The 19,252-nt window shown below is 43.8% G+C and overlaps 2 protein-coding genes across 2 annotated transcripts; one reads left to right on the top strand and one right to left on the bottom strand.

Annotated features, from left to right (window-relative positions):
- Positions 1–1,572: 1,572 nt before the first annotated feature.
- Positions 1,573–16,050, top strand: ttbk2b (tau tubulin kinase 2b). Its single transcript, XM_026194000.2, has 15 exons — positions 1,573–2,118; positions 2,523–2,645; positions 2,740–2,887; positions 9,230–9,303; positions 9,385–9,525; positions 9,613–9,717; positions 10,260–10,325; positions 10,906–10,998; positions 11,084–11,209; positions 11,313–11,470; positions 11,665–11,854; positions 12,232–12,446; positions 12,535–12,997; positions 13,287–13,960; positions 14,874–16,050. Exons 2-15 carry the CDS (start codon positions 2,577–2,579, stop codon positions 15,214–15,216), a joined length of 2,865 nt encoding a protein of 954 aa, XP_026049785.1. The 5' UTR covers positions 1,573–2,118; positions 2,523–2,576; the 3' UTR covers positions 15,217–16,050.
- A 1,034-nt stretch (positions 16,051–17,084) lies between these two features.
- Positions 17,085–19,242, bottom strand: churc1 (churchill domain containing 1). Its single transcript, XM_026194003.2, has 4 exons — positions 19,023–19,242; positions 18,697–18,832; positions 17,532–17,602; positions 17,085–17,447 (listed from the first exon to the last, which is right to left on the bottom strand). Exons 1-4 carry the CDS (start codon positions 19,059–19,061, stop codon positions 17,355–17,357), a joined length of 339 nt encoding a protein of 112 aa, XP_026049788.1. The 5' UTR covers positions 19,062–19,242; the 3' UTR covers positions 17,085–17,354.
- Positions 19,243–19,252: the final 10 nt, after the last annotated feature.

Genomic DNA, 19,252 nt, shown 5'->3' on the forward strand with positions numbered 1-19,252 from the left:
TTATCTTAGTTTTTGATACTCATTGCATTTAAACACATAAATGAGAACACGTCATGATTTCATGAAACAGATGTGTGTTTATTTTGCATGTGTTTCAAACACACATGCCTCTGTTTGTAGCACACATGTATAGTCAACTTTTGCATGTTCAGCTCTTTATCTTTGTTTTTGTATCCCCATTGTTAGTGGGGCCCTGTATTATCGCATGCACATACAGTCAGCAATCACAAAGACGTAAACATAATACAAATATCAACTAAATTCATAGAAGAGAACACAAAAATAAAATAATAGTCAAGCTTAATATTAGACACACAAATGTGGTCACTTGGCTGCTGAGATCTACCCAAATGAGGAAAAGATGGGCCTTCAAAATGCACCTCTTTCAAATGCAGGAACTGGAATGTACCAAGTGTCACGTCATCGCAGGGGAGGCCAAGAAATGTTTACTTTAAATAGGTTGTTTATTTTACGTGACATTTGAGTTTGGTATTCAGTTGTTTTTGTTTTTTGCATTAGATTATTGATAAGTTAAACTAACTGACAAACTAGTTGCTGTTTTATTTACTTCTTATAAGATAACTTCTTTGTTGTAGTTCCCCCGTTGGGCGTCTTTGGTGTGATCAGCCAGTATTTAAGTTCCCTTTTCTTTTGTCTGATAGCTCAGTTATATTTTCAGTCTGGTTTTGTGTTGTAGTTACTTTACCCTCATGCCTAACCAGCTGAGTCCCTCACAGTCTGTGTTTTTACCCCTTTTGGAGTATTTTGGAGACAAATGCTGGACTTTGTTCTCCACTTCAGGTTGACATTGTTTTGTTGATTTAGATCATAAATGCTTAGAATAAATAAGCTAATAAATGATGCATTATCACAACATTTGCACAGAACAGTAGATTTAAGCTGCAATCTCTGCATGTCTTCCTTCATTGCTTCCATGAACCGCCTTAGTGGCCTTCCGCTTTTCCTCCTGCCTGTTAGCTTCATCTTCAACATTCCACCATCCCTGCTCTGTGCATGTTGAGACTACCGCCGCCTCCTTACACTCTCCTCCATCTGCTTCCTAATCTCACCATAGTTGACAATGTGGTCTGCAATCATCACAATCCATGGAAACTCCAGCCTGACATTGTCCTTTAACCTCTTCATCACAATAGCAAAGAAGAAAGGCTCAGGACCATCCCTGATGTAATCCCATGCCCAGGTTGAACCCCTCTGGTGCTGTGCAATACAGCAAATGTTGGTATAGAGCCAATAATAAGTAAATACAGGGTTATACCAATACTGATACTGACACTTTTAATATACCAAAGGCAGACAATATAGGGGAGAGCAGTGTGTCATCACTTATGAAATGACCACTAAAACACTGTGATGTTTTACTTTCCATGGCAACATACACTGAACTGAGGCTAGAAACAAAGTATCGATCCTATCAACCTAGTATCGATCTGATAGTGATATCAGCATTGGTATCGATGGTATCGATGCTATCGATATTTCGATCGGCCCGCCCATCTCTTCCTTCTGCCACTCCTGCGCATACCTCACCACTATCTTGCTCATAACAAATGAATGTCAGGACTTTGGGATAAAGTATATCTGAATTCCACTTAAAGTAATACTTTGGCATTTTTCGCGGCCCGATTGGCTTTTGGGCCCTCATGTTGCCATATTTCTTTTAATTTTTATTTTGTAAAGAAAGAAACGTAATCGTCCCTGGAGACAGTGTGTGTCGCGAAGTGAAGGCTTATCTGTATGTTTTTTTTCAAGGGCACAAAGCTGCGGCTCCCACTTCGTTTCTCAGCCGCTGTATTCAGCACTAAGACTCCTTTCCTCTGGAGCGGTCTCCGTCAGCGTCTCGCGGATGCGGGACTTTGTGGAGCAATCAGTGGACTCGAGTTCTCTGACGTCACCGCTGCTGAGAGAGAGCGTTCGGGGCATCAGCAGCAGGCTAGCTGGCTAACTGCGGCTAACGTCAGCTATGGTCCACCACCATTGTCTCATTTCTGAAATAAACAACTCATTGGAACCGCTCGCATAGCTCGGAGTACGCCGGGAGCATGGGGACCGCTTGGAATTTACACTCTAGCCGAAATCGCGATAGCGCACAGGAGCGAGGTGAGAGAGGCTTGCTACCTAACCGTTATCCATTGGTAAATGTGCTAGTTAGCTTGTTTACAGGACCACTGCAGTGAACACTGTGTGCTGGCGAGGGTACCCTCTAAATGGCTTATCTTATCTAACGTCAACTGAATATTCTGTGCTATCTGTGTTATGCTTTAGCTGTGATTCCAACTAACTACACTATAGTAGGTTCTGTCTTTAAAAAAAATCAGCTAGAGAAGGTTTGGGTTTTAAATGCTCCTTTGAGAGACGTGAGCTAACATTCACATATGAGCCACATGCTCCCGTCAGAGCACAGTAAGATGACCTGTATGTTCTGTGGATTCAGCATCACGAAGTTTGCAGTGTTTTGAAAGAGGAAACTGACCTGGTCTCTAAAAGCTGTCCCCTCTTTGCAGTGAAGTGCTTGCGACACTGATGCTAGCTGTAGGCTGTAGCTGAGAGCACTCAGGATGAGTGGGGCTGGAGAGCACACAGACATCCTGTCGGTGGGAGACGTGGTCAGAGACAGATGGAAAGTGGTAAGTCCCACTTTAGAAGGAAGAAAAATCACGCTGGTTCATTTCTTCACTATAATACACTTGTTCCGACAATGAGACTTGCCTTCCTTTTCAGGCCAGGAAGATAGGTGGAGGTGGGTTTGGGGAAATCTATGAGGTTCTGGATCAGCTGAGCCAGGCCACAGTGGCATTGAAGGTTGAGTCTGCTCAGCAGCCCAAGCAAGTGCTGAAGATGGAAGTGGCTGTGCTGAAGAAGCTTCAAGGTGAGTTATACTGTGCCAAATCACTGGCAGAGTAGCTGAAGTAATTCTTGGGCAGGGTGTTTTCTGCGCTTAAATGCATTTGGCACCCATCAGAGAGTTTTTGGGCTTCCACCAAAACATAAAGAAACAAAGGAAATTCACTAGGACTGCAATTTTTGAGGCATATTTGTTTGTGGAGGTGAATTTATTCCGGGTTAGACTACATTTGTGTTCATGAAATGACAAAAAAAACGACAGGGAGATGCAGTCTTGTGTTGTCAGGTAACGCAGACTCTTTGTCTTAACTAAATGTAGACCATTCAAGATTAAGTGCAAAGTCACTCCCCACAGGCTCAGTTTGAAAAACCCTGTTTGGGGGAAAAATAGTATGTAAAAGGCCTTTTCTAGCATTTCTTCTTAAAAATAGAATTTCTTTAATTCAATTAAAGTTGTTATTTCATGTAAATGTGGGTCATCTAGAGCACACAACACTGCAAAAAATGTGGTGTATCAGAATCATGCTTTGTAGCTTGTTCAAACAGGAAAGTAATGGATGACTTGTGTATTATCTCTAAGGAAATGTCTAGGATTGTACCACTTCATCGATATTTGCCTGGTTGACTGCAGTTGGTTCATTGGTAAATGACATGACATTCAGAAATGGCACTGGCTTTTTTTCTGTGGTCTCCTGTCGTTTTTGCAGTCTTTATAAAGGGTGTGATACAAAGCTGAGATAATTCTTCTTTTCCCCTTGTGCAAAATAGAATATGTAACAGAAATGCAAACTATACAAAAAGAAGAAGAGCAAATTCTTGTTTTGTACATTGGCTTTTGTACATTACAATTATTATTACAAATAATCGGTGCTGGAAAATATGTATTACTGAAAGAAATGTGTATATATATTTTATATACTATATATATTTATTTGCTTTTATAAAAATATATACCGTATACAGTATAATTCTAATAAATAATAATAAAAAATAGATATCTTCGTTCAGATTTACTAAGACAGGCTGCAGGCATTAAAATGCGCAGATGATGGAAGGGTGTAAAATTCTTCGGGTGGTCTACTAACAATGCAGTAAATTCATTTTCAGCTCATTTAAGTAATGACCAGCAATCTTCCAACAGCACTGCAAATTAGCAGCTCATACATGAGGGAGCGAGTACTCTACTAACAAAAATGATACAGTGTAACACAGTTTTACACATTTTCTTTATATCATAGAAATTTAGACCAATGATAGGCAGCTGAAGGAGAATCATCTTGTTTCTGATATAATGGCTAACTCTTCTCATCTATCATAGAGGTTGAGACAGCTGTGCTCTGGATATGTCTGACAGCTCAAGTGGTGCAGAACTTTTTCTCGATCTCTGTGTGAAGCTGAAATCTGTCAGTAACAGCTGACCTGTACGACATGTAGAGGAGCAGAAAACTTTATTTGCTGTCACATCCTGACCCATACACATATTGAACTTACTGTTGATTCTTACTGTTAATGTGCTCTCTGCGTTTTTTTTCTGCCTGCCACGTGAGGCTACAGTCAGTATTGCATGGCGTAGGAGTCAGACGGGAATCCAACACATTTCAGATGCGTCCTGTTAATTGCTTCATTTTCTCTGACATTTTAATATTGCGTGTCGTAGATCTGTTACTGGGGAGCAAAATAAAAAACTACATTGGAGTCGATTTGTAATGGAGCAGAGCGCTGTATGCAGACACACTCATCTGTGTGTTGAAATATGAATTAAAAACCCGAAACACTGTAAACACATTGCTGACTGTATAAAGTAAGTTGGCTGTCTGTTATACCCAATACACGACACAACCTTGTACAGTGATGAGCCACCTCTAATTCCTTTATATTTTGGTAGGGAAATGGGTATGCTTTCACTGCAATGGCAGTGTGTTTGACATCATTGTCGTGGTAACAAATAAAGTCATTGCCAATCAAATACTTCCCAGATGATGGATCAAAACCTCTTTCCTGATCTTCTCTATACATCCATCCATCCATCCATCTTCATCCGCTTATCCGAGGTCGGGTCGCGGGGGTAGCAGCCTAAGCAAAGAGGTCCAGACCTCCCTCTCCCCAGCCACCTCCTCCAGCTTGTCCGGGGGAATACCAAGGCGTTCCCAGGCCAGCCGAGAGATATAATCTCTCCAGCGTGTCCTGGGTCTGCCCCGGGGCCTCCTCCCGGTGGGACATGCCTGGAACACCTCGCCCAGGAGGCGCCCAGGGGGCATCCTTGCCAGATGCCCGAACCACCTCAGCTGGCTCCTTTCGATGTGGAGCAGCAGCTGCTCTACTCTAAGCCCCTCCCGGATGGCCGAACTTCTCACCCTATCTCTAAGGGAGAGGCCAGCCACCCTTCGGAGGAAGCTCATTTCCGCCGCTTGTATCCGCGATCTCGTTCTTTCGGTCACTACCCACAGCTCGTGGCCATAGGTGAGGGTAGGGACGTAGATCGACCGGTAAATTGAGAGCTTCGCTTTTACACTCAGCTCCCTCTTCACCACGACTGACCGGTGCAGCGTCCGCATTACTGCAGCCGCAGCCCCAATCCGTCTGTCGATCTCCAGCTCCCTTCTCCCATCACTCGCGAACAAGACCCCGAGATACTTGAACTCCTCCACTTGGGGCAGGAACTCATCCCCGACCCGGAGTGGGCACTCCACCCTTTTCCGGCTGAGAACCATGGCCTCAGATTTGGAGGTGCTGATCCTCATTCCCGCTGCGTTACACTCGGCTGCGAACCGCTCCAGTGCGAGCTGGAGGCCCTCACCCGATGAAGCCAACAGAACCACATCATCCGCAAAAATCAGAGATGAGATTCTGAGGCCACCAAAGCGAAAGCCCTCCGCCACTTGGCTGCGCCTAGAAATCCTGTCCATAAAAATTATGAACAGAACCGGAGACAAAGGGCAGCCCTGGCGGAGCCCATCACCCACCGGGAACGAGTCCGACTTATTGCCGGCAATGCGAACCAAGCTCTTGCAACGGTTGTATAGGGATTGAATGGCCCGTAGCAATGGGCCAGACACCCCATACTCGCGCAACACCTCCCACAGGACGCCCCGAGGGACACGGTCGAATGCCTTCTCCAGGTCCACAAAACACATGTAGACTGGTTGGGCAAACTCCCATGCACCCTCAAGTATCCTCGAGAGGACAAAGAGCTGGTCCAGTGTTCCGCGACCAGGACGAAAACCGCATTGTTCCTCCTGTATCCGAGGTTTGACTAGCGGACGAACCCTCCTCTCCAGCACCCTGGCATAGACTTTCCCGGGGAGGCTGAGGAGTGTGATCCCCCTGTAGTTGGAACACACCCTCCGGTCCCCCTTCTTGAAGATGGGGACCACCACCCCGGTCTGCCAGTCCACAGGTACTGCCCCTGATCTCCACGCAACATTGCAGAGACGTGTCAACCAAGACAGCCCTACAACGTCCAGAGCCTTCAGGAACTCGGGGCGGACCTCATCGACACCAGGGGCTCTGCCACCAAGGAGTTGTTTAACTGCCTCAGTGACCTCGCCCCCGGAAATTGGTGGGTCACACCCCTCATCCCCAGACTCTGCTTCCTCCCCGGAAGACGTGTCAGTGGGATTAAGGAGGTCCTCGAAGTATTCCTTCCACCGCCCGACAATTTTCTCAGTCGACGTCAACAGCGCTCCGCCAGCACTATACACAGTGCAGGTAGAGCACCGCTTTCCCCTCCTGAGACGCCTGACGGTTTGCCAGAATCTCTTCGAGGCAGTCCGAAAGTCTTTTTCCATGGCCTCTCTGAACTCCTCCCACACCCGAGTTTTTGCTTCAGCCACTGCCCGAGCCGCATTCCGCTTGGCCTGTCGATACCTGTCGGCTGCCTCCGGAGTCCCACAGGCTAACCATTTAGTTTGACATTTAGGAGCCTTTAAATGAGTATAATAAGGGCTCCTCCTTGAATCGCTACCTTATCGTGGTGGAGGGGTTTGTGTGTCCCAGGGATCCCAGGGGCTATGTTGTCTGGGGGCTTTTGCCCCCTGGTAGGGTCTCCCATGGCAAACTGGTCCTGGGTGAGGGACCAGACAAAGAGCGATTCAGAAGACCCCCATGAAAAGAATATCGAGGGAACAGTTTACCCTGCCCGGGATAGGGTTACCGGGGCCCCGCCCTGGAGCCAGGCCCGGGGAGGGTGCCCGAGGGCGAGCGTCTGGTGGCCGGGCCTTAGTCCATGGGGCCCGGCCGGGCACAGCCCGAAGAGGAGACATGGGCCCATCCTCCCGCAGGCCCACCACCCGCAGGAGGCGCCATAGGGGTCGGGTGCATTGTGAGCCGGGTGGCGGCCAGGAGCAGAGGCCCTGGCGGACCGACCCCCGGCTGCCAAGACTTCTCTATACATATTGATGATAATTGGATTAATCACTCCATAAGACCAGTTACCAGACGTGTTGATTTGGGTTGGTATTTCTTTTTAGCCTGCCTTCTTTTGTTCTCCACTTGTCCAGTTTCCTTAGATTTTTCTAAGGACACGCTTAACACCGTGCAAATGTGCCAAATTATCAGCTAACAGTTCTTTGGGAATCACCGTGTTGATGTTTATCAAACTATGTTATCTTTGATGTTTTTCCTTGAGTCAGCTAAAAACATTGGAATGAGTCATGTTTTTTGCAAAAGGCTGCTAGTATCAAAATGCCTAAAGATGCATTTTAAGAACTGGTTCTTTGCTGACTTTTCTGTTATGTGGAGACAGCTCTGGTTCATCGAGTTAGGTGCTTTTTTAATATGCAAACAAAAATAAAAATCATTCCTTTGATAATGGGCTGGTAAAAAGTCTAGATGGAAAATGAGTGGAAAAGCAACCAATGTCCAAAGATGAATTTTGAAAGAACTTCAAAAATCCTGGAGAACTATTGCTCTAAAAAATACAAGAAAGCCTGACTCATTTGAAGCAAAAAATAAAGAAATGAGTGGTGGCTCAAGACTTTTGCACAGCACTGTATATCTTGTATAGGGATCTAATCCTTTGATGGGCTTGGCTCTAAACATGTTCAGCGTGAGACTAGGTAAAGAGCTGCAAGGCACACACAGATTTGAGTCATCCACCCTTGCTAGGTGTGCGCTTGTTCTCGTAACACATTCCCTGTCATTCGAATAAATTCAGATTCGCAGAAGCAACAATCACAATCACAGACATGGTATAAAACACGCTTTTTTCTGTGTTAAATTTAGCACAATTTGCAGTAACTTTCCAGCCATAAATCGCATTAATAGCTTAAATTACTCTCTGCCAGTGTTGGTCAAGTTACTTAAAAAAAGTAATCAGTAACTAATTACTGATTACTTCCCCCCAAAAGTAATCCTGTTACTTTACTGATTAATTATTTTCAAAAGTAATTAGTTACTTAGTTACTTTTTAAAAAACACGATTTACAACCTGAATAGGTGATAAAGCGATAGATCTTACAGCCCAATTCTACTTTTTCTGCATAAGCCATCATACAAAATGTAATCAAATCTCTTTTTAAAACTTGTTTTATTAGTTTTAATCTTTATGCATCAAGCAAAAATGTAATTATATGCAACATTCTCTGACTGGAAGAAATTTGTTTAACATTTAAACCTTTTTTCTGTACATTCCAGCACATAAACTCACACTTACACTCAGTCTTTCAAATAGATGCAAGTAAAACACAGCAGAAAATAAATAAAATCAAACACTAGCGGTCCTGTTGCTCTATTTTCACCTGTAAAGCAGGAGTGGGGTAGGCAGATGTTTGCCCTGGTGCAGGTGTGCCGCAGCGGTCAGTTTCCCATTACGTGGTAGCGCACTTGGTGCTTGCTCGGAAGTTTAGGGGGGTTTTTTTTGCTGTAAAAAGAAGTTTTCTTCCCACGCACAACGGACGCTAATGTTTTTGTCACTTTTTATGGAATCAAACTCAAAGTAAGGTCAATACTTCCACGCTTTAAACGCTGCATGCTCATACTCTCTCCCGCACTCGATATATTATCCATTGTTGATCTGCACACAGCTGTTGTCACGAACGTCGCACTCGCCTACATCACTGTCATGAGACATTCTCGCAAAAAAATCACGGTTTTAGTAACGCAGCGTGCTTACAGGAAAGTAACGGTAATCTAATTACCGTGTTTGCAATAGTAATCCCTTACTTTACTCGTTACTTGAAAAAAGTAATCGGATTACAGTAAGGCGTTACTGCCCATCTCTGTTCTCTGCCCCCCAAATTTTCTGGAGCAAAAGTAGCACTGACTCTGAACCTTATTAGTAAATCCTGATGGTAGTTTTTCAACACCAAATAGGGGTTTGAACATGAAGATGGGCAAAGCTCAAACTGTATAAATCTTTCTTTCACAGGCAAGGACCACGTGTGTCGCTTTGTGGGCTGTGGTAGGAATGATCGCTTCAACTATGTGGTGATGGAACTCCAGGTAAGAGCCTTGCAAATCAGCAGTAGTTTATTTAATCTGTTCTACTTCTTGAATTTGACGGTGTTGACTTTCTCTCTGAAGGGAAGGAACCTTGCAGATTTGCGCAGAACGATGACCCGCGGCACCTTTTCCGTCTCCACAACTTTAAGACTTGGCAAGCAGATTTTAGAGGCCATTGAAAGCATCCATTCTGTCGGCTTCTTGCACCGTGACATTAAACCAGTAAGTCGACCGTTGGGTTAGATCTTGTTTTATTTGAATATCACAAAAAGAAACTTTTAAACTTGTTTGTTTCTGTTAAAATTGTAGTCAAACTTTGCAATGGGAAGACTAGCCAGCACCTGCAGGTGCTGCTACATGCTCGATTTTGGTTTGGCCCGTCAGTTCACCAACTCCAGCCAGGAAGTCCGTCCAGTAAGTACTCTGTGCTGATTATACTAGAGCATAGTTGGGCTTTTAATCATAAAGGTACTTATATACATAAAATAATATGCTGAGAAATGGTTTTATAGCATAGTCTGCCAGCTGTTAAATTTTTTTTTTTTTTTGGAAATTGATTTTAAATAGTGCCCAAAATAAATCAAAAAGAAGTTAGAAATGCATCACCCATGTTCTGTATATAAAAGTGCCAGTATGTATGTACACACGTAGACTCCCTGTGTAATGTTGTGCAGTTTAAAATCCTAACTTGATGTTAAACAAAAAAATATTGCTCTAGAGCACCAGAGCGTGATCCAGGTGTAATCCAGGGATTACAGAGTCAGAGGTATACATTAGAGTTCACACACAACTGCTGCTTTAACTCAGCATGTCATCATGTGACATGAGCCTGGGACTCCACACTCAGAGCTAAAGTGTGTTACTTATGAGTTTTAAATGTGGTTTTAGCTTTGTGCTTGCTTTACATTTACACCCGTTTATCACTATCACTCTGCCAAATCTCTCTTTTCTTTCAGCCTCGTCCCGTGGCAGGCTTCAGAGGAACTGTGCGATACGCTTCAATCAATGCTCACAAGAATAAGGTGAGCTTGCACTGTAGATGTATTGAGCACATCGATTATATGGAAGTTGGATGTAGCCCCTGAGTCTGAAAAGTGAAGTGCCTTAAACTTAGCTTCTCTTTAATGGCCAGCAGGGGGCGACTCCTGTTGTTACAAAATAGTTTGGGTTGTATAGAAGTCTATGGGAAAACAGACCTTGCCTCTTTCGCTCTGTGACCTCGTCTTATCTTCCCTAACGAGTTAATGACCCAGTGGCTGGTTTCAGATCATAATGAATAAAACATGAAGTTTGTCAGTCTAAGAGTCAGAAAAGAGGGTTGTCTGGAATATGCTCAAATCATGTCTCAGATCCAGTTTTAAGAATCCAGTAGGTGAATATGGTGAAAATTGCTCAAATTGGGGCTTCATAACAGAACTTCACTAATCATATGGTGACATCACAGTGGCAGTGAGGAAACACTATTCCTGAGTATATACGTCTAGTTTTGGGAGCATATGTGTTTGTCATAGACATGGCAGGAAAGTCAAAATCCCTGCTGGCATTAGGTCCAATTTTACCCTTTAACCCCCGTGCCCCTTTTTCTTGTGTCCAAATTTGCAGGAAATGGGTCGTCACGATGACCTGTGGTCGCTCTTCTACATGCTAGTAGAATTTATGGTTGGTCAGCTTCCCTGGAGAAAAATTAAGGACAAAGTATGTGCCTCAGTGAGTTCATTACTACATTTTAGCAATACACTGTAAGGTCATCCTCTCACTCTTTTCCCTCCTGTCTTCCCAGGAGCAAGTAGGAAATCTAAAAGAGACATACGATCATCGACTCATGCTGAAGCACCTTCCCTCAGAGTTTAGTACCTTCTTGGAGCACATCATGACCTTGGACTATTACACTAAGCCTGACTATCAGGTTGCCATTCACTCCCTTGTTTGGCTTATTTTGCATGTGCTGTTTTTTCTTCTGCAACTGTAAAATGCTGATGCATGTGTTTTCTTTTTATTCTCCGTGACAGCTCCTGATGTCTGTGTTCGAGAATGCCATGAAGAGCCACAACGTGCTGGAGAATGACCCCTATGACTGGGAGAAATGTGATTCAGAGGATATGCTGACCATCACTGCCGCAGCAACCACTGCTCAGCAGCTCACCCGCCTCACGCCAGCATACTTAGGGTACGTGTTTGAAATGCCGTAGGTCCATCGTTTAACTCACACTTCCTTCACACTCGGTTGGGTATGCGCTCAGTTATATAGCTGCAGCTTTTTTTAGACTCGAAATCTGCACAGTCAGATATCCCTGAGAAATCACTGCTCTAAATTATGTTATGGGAACGAGTTGCAAGGTGACCTTCCGGTCTCTTCCACAGCATGGCCAATGCTTCAGTGCTGCCAGGCGAGCTGCAGAGGGAGAACACTGAGGATGTCCTGCAAGGGGAGCGCCTCAGTGACGCTGACAACTGCCCCCCGATACCCACGCCGACCACCCCTGGTGCAGACGTATGGGAAGAGATGGACCGTAACAAAAACCATAAACACGCTCAGCCAATGATCAGGAAGGTCAGTGGAATGTACTTTAATGTAAAGTATGATGCTCTTAGCTCGGGATGTAATACTCATACAGTAATGCTGCTCTTTTGTGCTGTCGGTTGGATCATTTTGCAACACTACGCTGGCTGCTCATGCCCCCCAGTCATCACACATCATCACAGAGTGTTTCCCATAAATATGATTTAAGAATACATTTATTTTTCAATGAGAAAAGCTCTCTCTGACCTCTGCTCCTACATCTTCCTCTGCTAAACTTTGGTTGAAATTGCTCACTGTCTTCCTGACGAATTGGTAAAGAAGAAACAACTTGGGCTGCCTTCCCCTCTTTTTAAAGTGTCTTGCTACAGTTTCTGAAACTCCTTCTTCCTCTTTCTTTTTTTCCCCAGGTTGTGAGTGAGGATGAACACAGTCAGAACCAGGGAAACCAAAGTCCAAACACCGGCTCCATGCAGAGCTCACCTAGACGGGTGCGTTCAGAGACAATGTTTTTGGAACGGGCTGCACCGTTGCTCCGGAGGATGAGACACAGCCAGAGCTTGGCTTTTGAAAAGAGGCTCGGACCAGAACCCAAGCCCACCATTGAGCGATTCCTTGAGGCCTAGTCAGTAATTAAAAATTGCAATTAAACAAAAGCTTCAGCCTTTAAGCAGACACATTCTTACCTTAATGCTTACAATGTGTCATTTCAGCCTGGGCAAACAGCGGCCTGTCCTTTCTCACGTTGGAGAAAAGTCAATTCCTGAAAAAGGCCCTGAGCAGCAGATGTCTTCCTGCAATGAAGAGCGCTCTGGCACAGCAACCCCCGACCCAGAGGAAGCCGCAGCAAGCAGCGGCTTTGTTGCTGTAAACTTTAGTCCTGTGCCTCAAGAGGGAGACTCTCAGGAGTGGGTGATGCTGGAGCTAGAGCAAGGATCTGGAGGAAGCAAGCCAGCAGCAGAAGCATCACACGAGGGCAAGCCTGGGTCTCACATTGCTGCTGACACGGAGAACCACTCGTCCGAGCGGCAGGATGGCCAGTCCACCGGTGTGCCCAGCAGCCCTGTGCTGTCACAGATGGCCATGCCTGGCACGTGGTTACTGGGACACAGAAGGCTGCCGGGCATGCTGGGACAAATGCCTTCAGTCATTATGGGAAGGTCCCAGATGGAGCAGGTAGGAATAACAATAATCTTGTTGTACATTAACTGAGATCAACACAGGGGAGATGAATTCGACTAAACAGGTTCAACTTAAGGCTGACTTCACAAAGAGTTTCCACAGTTGCTATGCAAATGTAGATGCAATTTTAATGTTGGATGGATAATTTTAAGAATAAAATTTAACAGCGTACAACAGAAAAGAAATATCCAGTTATTACATGCAAGGTTAATATTATATCAGTTAGCTATTGTCTTTAATCTTAAATGTTATTCCCATCTAATAATCATCTAATTCCCTTCAGTCCTCCAGCTGTGCGCCACAATCACCTGTACAGGAGAGGAGTGATGCAATACCTCTAGAGGCACCATGTGCTAAATCTGAGGAAGGGAAGTTGGACTTGGCTCCTGTCCCAAGCCTTGCCAAAGGCCCCACAGCTCATCTGGCCAACGACAGAGACCCAGAGAGCGATTCTGGTCTGCCCGATCGCTCATCGGAGCCGAATCAGCAGCCTCAAGCCGATACCGTGGGCGGTGCTGTGGAGAGCACAGTCACCGTGTCCTCCTCGCCGCCTCCTGCTCTGCTCAAACGAAGGGACTCTCCCTCATCGCCAAGGTTGAGTCGAATCCCTGTCCGAGATCCCAGCAACCCCCTGGACTCTCCGAGCAGGGACTTGAACATAGAGAAGCGTAACCGCTGGAGCAGTCCCATCCCTGGCTCCCCCACCCACTCACCCTCTCCATCTCTGTCCTGTGACAACCTCCCCTCCGCCCTGCCCAGAGACAGGCTCTCCTCAGACCGAGGCTCCAGATCCGACTGTGCAGGAGAAGACCCTCTCTCGCTGTCCTTGTCATCATGCAGTAAAAGTAAAATCCCACGTCCTGTGAGTGCCACGTTTGTGCCGGAGCAACTCACTAGCAGGTTTCTGCCCCGGCCACCTCCTGGGAAACCGCCCATCCGCCCATGTGTAGACAACAGGTATGTGGTCCAAACTGGGGAAATGTGATACAATCATTGTTTCCCAGTAGTTTTTTTTCTCACCTGCCCAAGAAAGTGAAATGATCTATAATTGATGTACTACTAATAATAATCCACTCATTCCTGTTCTGAATGTTCAGCTGCTGCTAACCAGTTAACTCTAAACTCTGAACCAGTAAGCAGTAAAATGTGCAAATGTCTGATGTGATTTGTGTGTAACTTTTGAGGACTCATGAATGCCCGCTCTAATCCACACACAAGTACGAAGCAATTTGACCAAACATAAAATTAATTTACAAATGCATACGATTTTACGATGCATGCGCACGTGGAGATTTGAGACTAATTTCATGCTGCCGGCTTCGGACAGATCCATGAATGTACGCAGTAGTCAACTCCCAGTGTAAAACTGGGACATCTGGGCAATACATAACTGTATATCTAACACAGCAGAGACAAAACAAATTTATGTTGTCAACAAAAGTGACAAAAGAAATTAAACTACAGCCTTACATTAAAAAAATCAACTATATGATTCTGTTTGGGAACATTGAGTTTTAAAAAAAGTGAAAATAGGGCAAATAATAATCTTTTTTTTCTTTGACTGCACAAAAATCAAAGCATCCATCCGTCATATTAAGTCTGTTTGAAAACAAACAACAACAAAAGGATGGACACTGCCAATAGGATAAGCATACAATGAAACTGGAAGCACTGCTGAACTTTGTGTATACAGACAAACATAAACAATCATACTATTAAAATAACAGAATAATAAAAAGTAGGTTCTTTGCTATAATAAATTAGAACGATAAATAAATATGTAATAATCCTAATGATAGCAGCTAATACTAATACACAGTAATTCAAATAGCTGCTGAGAATTAGTTTTGTTTTTTTGTTTTTTTTGCAGACGGCGGCGGTTAAGGGTGCGTGCCAGCAGCACCAGCGACGCAGACTTCCTGGCGAGCCTGACCCAGCTGATGCAGGACCGCAGCGGGATGCTCTTCAGCCCGCCTCCTTGCCCTCGCAGCTCATCTTCCTCCCTACAGCGTTCGCTCAGCTCCTCCCCGTCCCGGGAGCTCCGCGACGGCGGGGCACTGCAGGGCCGTAGCCGCTCTCCGTCTAGCTTATCTGGCTCCCCTCCTCGGCACGCTCACCCTCCGGACAGGTCTGGCGGGCTGGGTCAGTGGAGCCACGGCTCCAGAGGAAGGGGTTCGATCTACGAGGGTAAAGGCTCCGGCAAAGTGACTTGATGTGGCCGTGTTTCCACACAAATGACTGATCCGTATCGTGCAACTTGTAGCGAGAGGCTGCCTCACATCCAGTCACCCAGATAGCATGTGTAAATATGGTATTTACTCAAGGGAATGTACTGTATGTAATGTAAAGTGTATGATAAATTGTATTTATTTATTTATTCATTCATTCCTTGGATGTGTCTCTCAGAATACTTGACTTTGGTGGCTTGATACCTGCAGCAGAAACACAAATAGTGAGAAAATCTTGAGATTGCCAACTTTTACCTCTCATATCACTACACTCTCTTAACACTCCATATAGGCCTACTATGAGACCAAAAAGGTTATGTTTAATACTTGAGGGATGTAAAGAAATCTAAAATAAAGTAATGCTAATTGTAGATATGTACCATTAGGAAAATGGTATACACTAATAGAGACCATGTACTCACATTTAGAACACTACAGTAGTAAACAACACCACAAGCAGCACACAGACATCAGCATTCATGTATAGAAGCAGGGCATGCAGTCCCATATTGACCTCACTCCTGTAAAACTGCTAGATTAATTATAGTATGTAACAATGAATTGCTCATTTTGGCATATCAGAGTGTAATAGTGTGCTCTTACTTTGCTATAAAGTATTTAACATGCAAAAGGCATCAGCATATTAGAATGTACATGTTTAAGTGCACTCATACTTTAGTATTGTAATCGTGCATGAGTGTCATTGCAAATGATTTCTGGATTGTTTTTTTGTTTTTTTTATTTGTACAATCGGCTGAAGCATCTGCATTTTTATTGAGCTGCTTCTGATCAAAATACATCCATGACATAGACCAGCAATGACTTGGACTATTCCTTCTCATGAGTTTTAAATTGTATCTTGTTGTTGTGCTTCATGCTTATCTTAAAGACAGTTTTAATATAGTTTACACTATAAGTAAGTAAACAAATGACAGCTCCCCCACAAAAGGTTTTCCACCCCTTTACGTCTCTGCTTCTTGATAATTAACAGAATTTATGCAGTTTCTGTTAGAATCAGCCAGTTATCAGATAAGGGGGAAAGAATGCACAGATGAACCTCGACTGAGCACGCTCAAGTGAAAAAGTGAGGTCAGACAACATCTAATATTTAGATAAAGGTAGATTAACTATACATCACACTGTGTGGTCTTTAAGATATGATGAGACCTGATTACCTGCATACAGTAGTTCATGATACTGTGATGATCACGTTATCAGCTTAATACAGTACTTTTCTCTTTGAGTGGAGGCTTACTTGTTGTCCTAAAAGTAGAATGGAAGACAGACTTCAGCTATCACAGTCCTCTACTTAGTTGTGCTGCAACAGGACTTCCGGTGATGCACTGAACACTACAATTCCATTGATGTGCCATGATGTGATGTTTGTCTACTCAACCCCAGTTTGTGTTTTATCGTCATCTTTCTATGTTCTTTTCTTTCCATTTCCCTCATCTCCCCCAGTTGTTTATAGCAGAAAACCACCCCTCCCTAAGTTTGGTTCTGGTCTCTTCCTGTTAAAAGAGAGTTCTTCTTTTCCACTGTTGCCAAGTGTTTCCTCTTAGGGGATTGTGTGATTATTGGGATTTTCTCTCAAATATTGTAGGGTATTTGTTGGCTCCATATTTTAGTGGATTGCATGTTTGTTTGGTAAATGAAAGGTGGCAATATAAATTCAAGTGAACCAAAATGGAAATTTGCTGGCACCAGTGTACAACTTCAACAGTTCCATTAGTGAAAATGTCTTAACATTTAAATGCTAATTTTTTATTTTATTTTATTTTTTAGATTTAAAGTAAAATAAGTGTTCTGGATTCATAGCATCATCCAACATGCAGGAAAGTGTAAGAAAAAGCTTTATAGTATAAAATATGTTTATTTACAATATAAGGTAAGCTGACAGTTTTTATGTCATAATGAAAGGTCTTTAAAAGTTATGCATACATATATTCTGCTCTCCTCCAATTAGCATACAGTAGTTCATAAACAGCCAGGAACTGCACCAAATGTATGACATGCTTAATTATAGAAGGACAAAACTTTGAGCGGATGACAAAAATGGTTGGAACCCTAAATGAGAAGCCAGCACCACACGAAACCTAAAAACCACAGGTTTCTTTTGAGGTCTAGAAGAGCGGCGCAGACTGTCTGGGGTCGTCTGGTAAAACGCTGATGGAGTCCTCCGCCTTTCCACACAGCATGCAGAGCATAGTGTACTCCTGGACAACACAGAAAAAGACCCGTAAAGTAACAGAATCCACAGTGTGAATCTCGACCGGTTTGGTGACGACAGCGCTACTTGCCTGATATTCATCGACAACAGAGAATGTGTATTCGTGCCTGGCGATGACGTGGTCACAGTTTTTACAAACATCTGGAAAGACAAACAGATGACGGCATTATTTTTAAACTTGCTTCTGGATGGGTTTTCCCACAGTCTGGAAGGAAAATAAAACGACAGCAAAAAAAAAAGAAAGACAGATTTACTATAAACTACTGTGTATGACCATTTTGATTTAATAATAATAACACTATATCTAGGAGGAAAAGAAAGGAGGAAAGAAACTTGTTGCATCCTATTACAGTGCCACGCTCTGATTCGGTGAGCTCTTTAGAACGACCCATTCGCTCACAAATGTTTGTAAAGGCAGACTGCGAGGCTACGTGATTGATTTTACACATCTAAATTAAAATACTTAACATACTTTTGAATTCTAAATTAAGATTAAAACTAAATTAAGGACGTCATGTTTTCGGTGGGAGAAACGTTTTATCACTCATCCAAGTGACTTCTTTAGTCTCACCTGACTGCACGTTTCTTTAGAAAAAAATGCAAGTAATCTCTTTTAGCCCAAAATTCAGGCTTCAGACTGCCTGAAAACCCTCCATTTCAGGCATTTTCTTTCCCTAATCTTGGATCTGTATGTTGCCAGTGAGAGTGGATATCCATAATATGGTCACCTCAGACATCCCCAATCAGAAGAAGCTTGGCCTAAAAAGGGAGTCTGTTTTGTGTCATCCACTCATTTCATGCAGTAGATGAGGGCGCACCCAGGCCCAGCTTAAGATGAATGTGAATGAAATCAAAGCTACTCTAGTAGATTGCATACAGTTACAGAGCTGTACATGAGAGTAAGGAGTCGTCTTTAAAGACTTTCCACAAGCTTTTGGAATTTGGCTCTTATCCATCTACAAGAGCACTTATGTATCGTCCAGAGGTTATGGGATTTTCCATGGAACCCACTACGTGGAAAGGGAAATAAAAAATTGCAAGGACAGTTTTCTATAAGATGTCAGTGCAGCCATACAGGTCCTTCTCCAAACCTAACAGACTGCCTGGGAATACATAACAGTAGGTGGGGTGTGGGCCACATACTACCGCCCCATTGAAGTGCATTTTTATCTGGTGGCACTGCTATTATCTTCAGGTTTTCTCTTCTAGTTGGAGCACTGTTGGGAGAGACTAACGGTCATATGTGACGATCTCTTCTCCATCATCGTCCTCGGTGGCCTTGTTGCTGATCATCACGAAGTCCCTGTGATGGCAGTTGGCACAGCCCAGGTAGTTCATCAAGTAGGAGCCGTTCTCCAGACAAGTGTTACCCTGTGCGGGGAATAAAGCATTGCAAACATATTTTGGCTCCTTAACGTGATTCTTAAGTATTTTATCAGAGCATCACTGTTTGTTTTGGATTGTTTACCAAACGGAAGTGAGACAAACGTCACTCATAGCTAAGTGTAGCGTTAGCTGGACGGGGTACTTTAAGTTTAGTCACTCGGTATCATCAACTTACCCGGTCCGGATACTCTTTCTGCACACAGCCGTTGCACATTTTAACCAAATAAAAATTTAACTAATTAAAATAATTATAATTATTAAAGAAGAAAAAACGCCACACATACAGTAACACCCAGCTAACAAATATGTAGAAAAACCGCCTCTTCCGCACGGGACGGCGGTCTCTGTAGCCCAACCAGAGCTGTAAAACATCCTGAACGGCGGACATTGCTCGAAATCCTTCTA

Source organism: Astatotilapia calliptera, chromosome 15, assembly GCF_964374335.1.
Source record: "Astatotilapia calliptera chromosome 15, fAstCal68.1, whole genome shotgun sequence".
NCBI classification, from domain to species: Eukaryota; Metazoa; Chordata; class Actinopteri; order Cichliformes; family Cichlidae; genus Astatotilapia; species Astatotilapia calliptera.

What these genes read in the sequence shown, in the direction of transcription:
- ttbk2b (XM_026194000.2), top strand. Translation starts at nt 2,577, where the DNA reads ATGAGTGGGGCTGGAGAGCACACAGACATCCTGTCGGTGGGAGACGTG. An exon ending in TGTGCTGAAGAAGCTTCAAG is followed by an intron (nt 2,888 to 9,229) that starts GTGAGTTATACT and finishes TTTCTTTCACAG; the next exon opens with GCAAGGACCACGTGTGTCGC. An exon ending in TGCACCGTGACATTAAACCA is followed by an intron (nt 9,526 to 9,612) that starts GTAAGTCGACCG and finishes TTAAAATTGTAG; the next exon opens with TCAAACTTTGCAATGGGAAG.
- churc1 (XM_026194003.2), bottom strand. Translation starts at nt 19,061, where the DNA reads ATGTGCAACGGCTGTGTGCAGAAAGAGTATCCGGACCGG. An exon ending in AGAAAGAGTATCCGGACCGG is followed by an intron (nt 18,833 to 19,022) that starts GTAAGTTGATGA and finishes TTCCCCGCACAG; the next exon opens with GGTAACACTTGTCTGGAGAA. An exon ending in AGAGATCGTCACATATGACC is followed by an intron (nt 17,603 to 18,696) that starts GTTAGTCTCTCC and finishes TTGTCTTTCCAG; the next exon opens with ATGTTTGTAAAAACTGTGAC.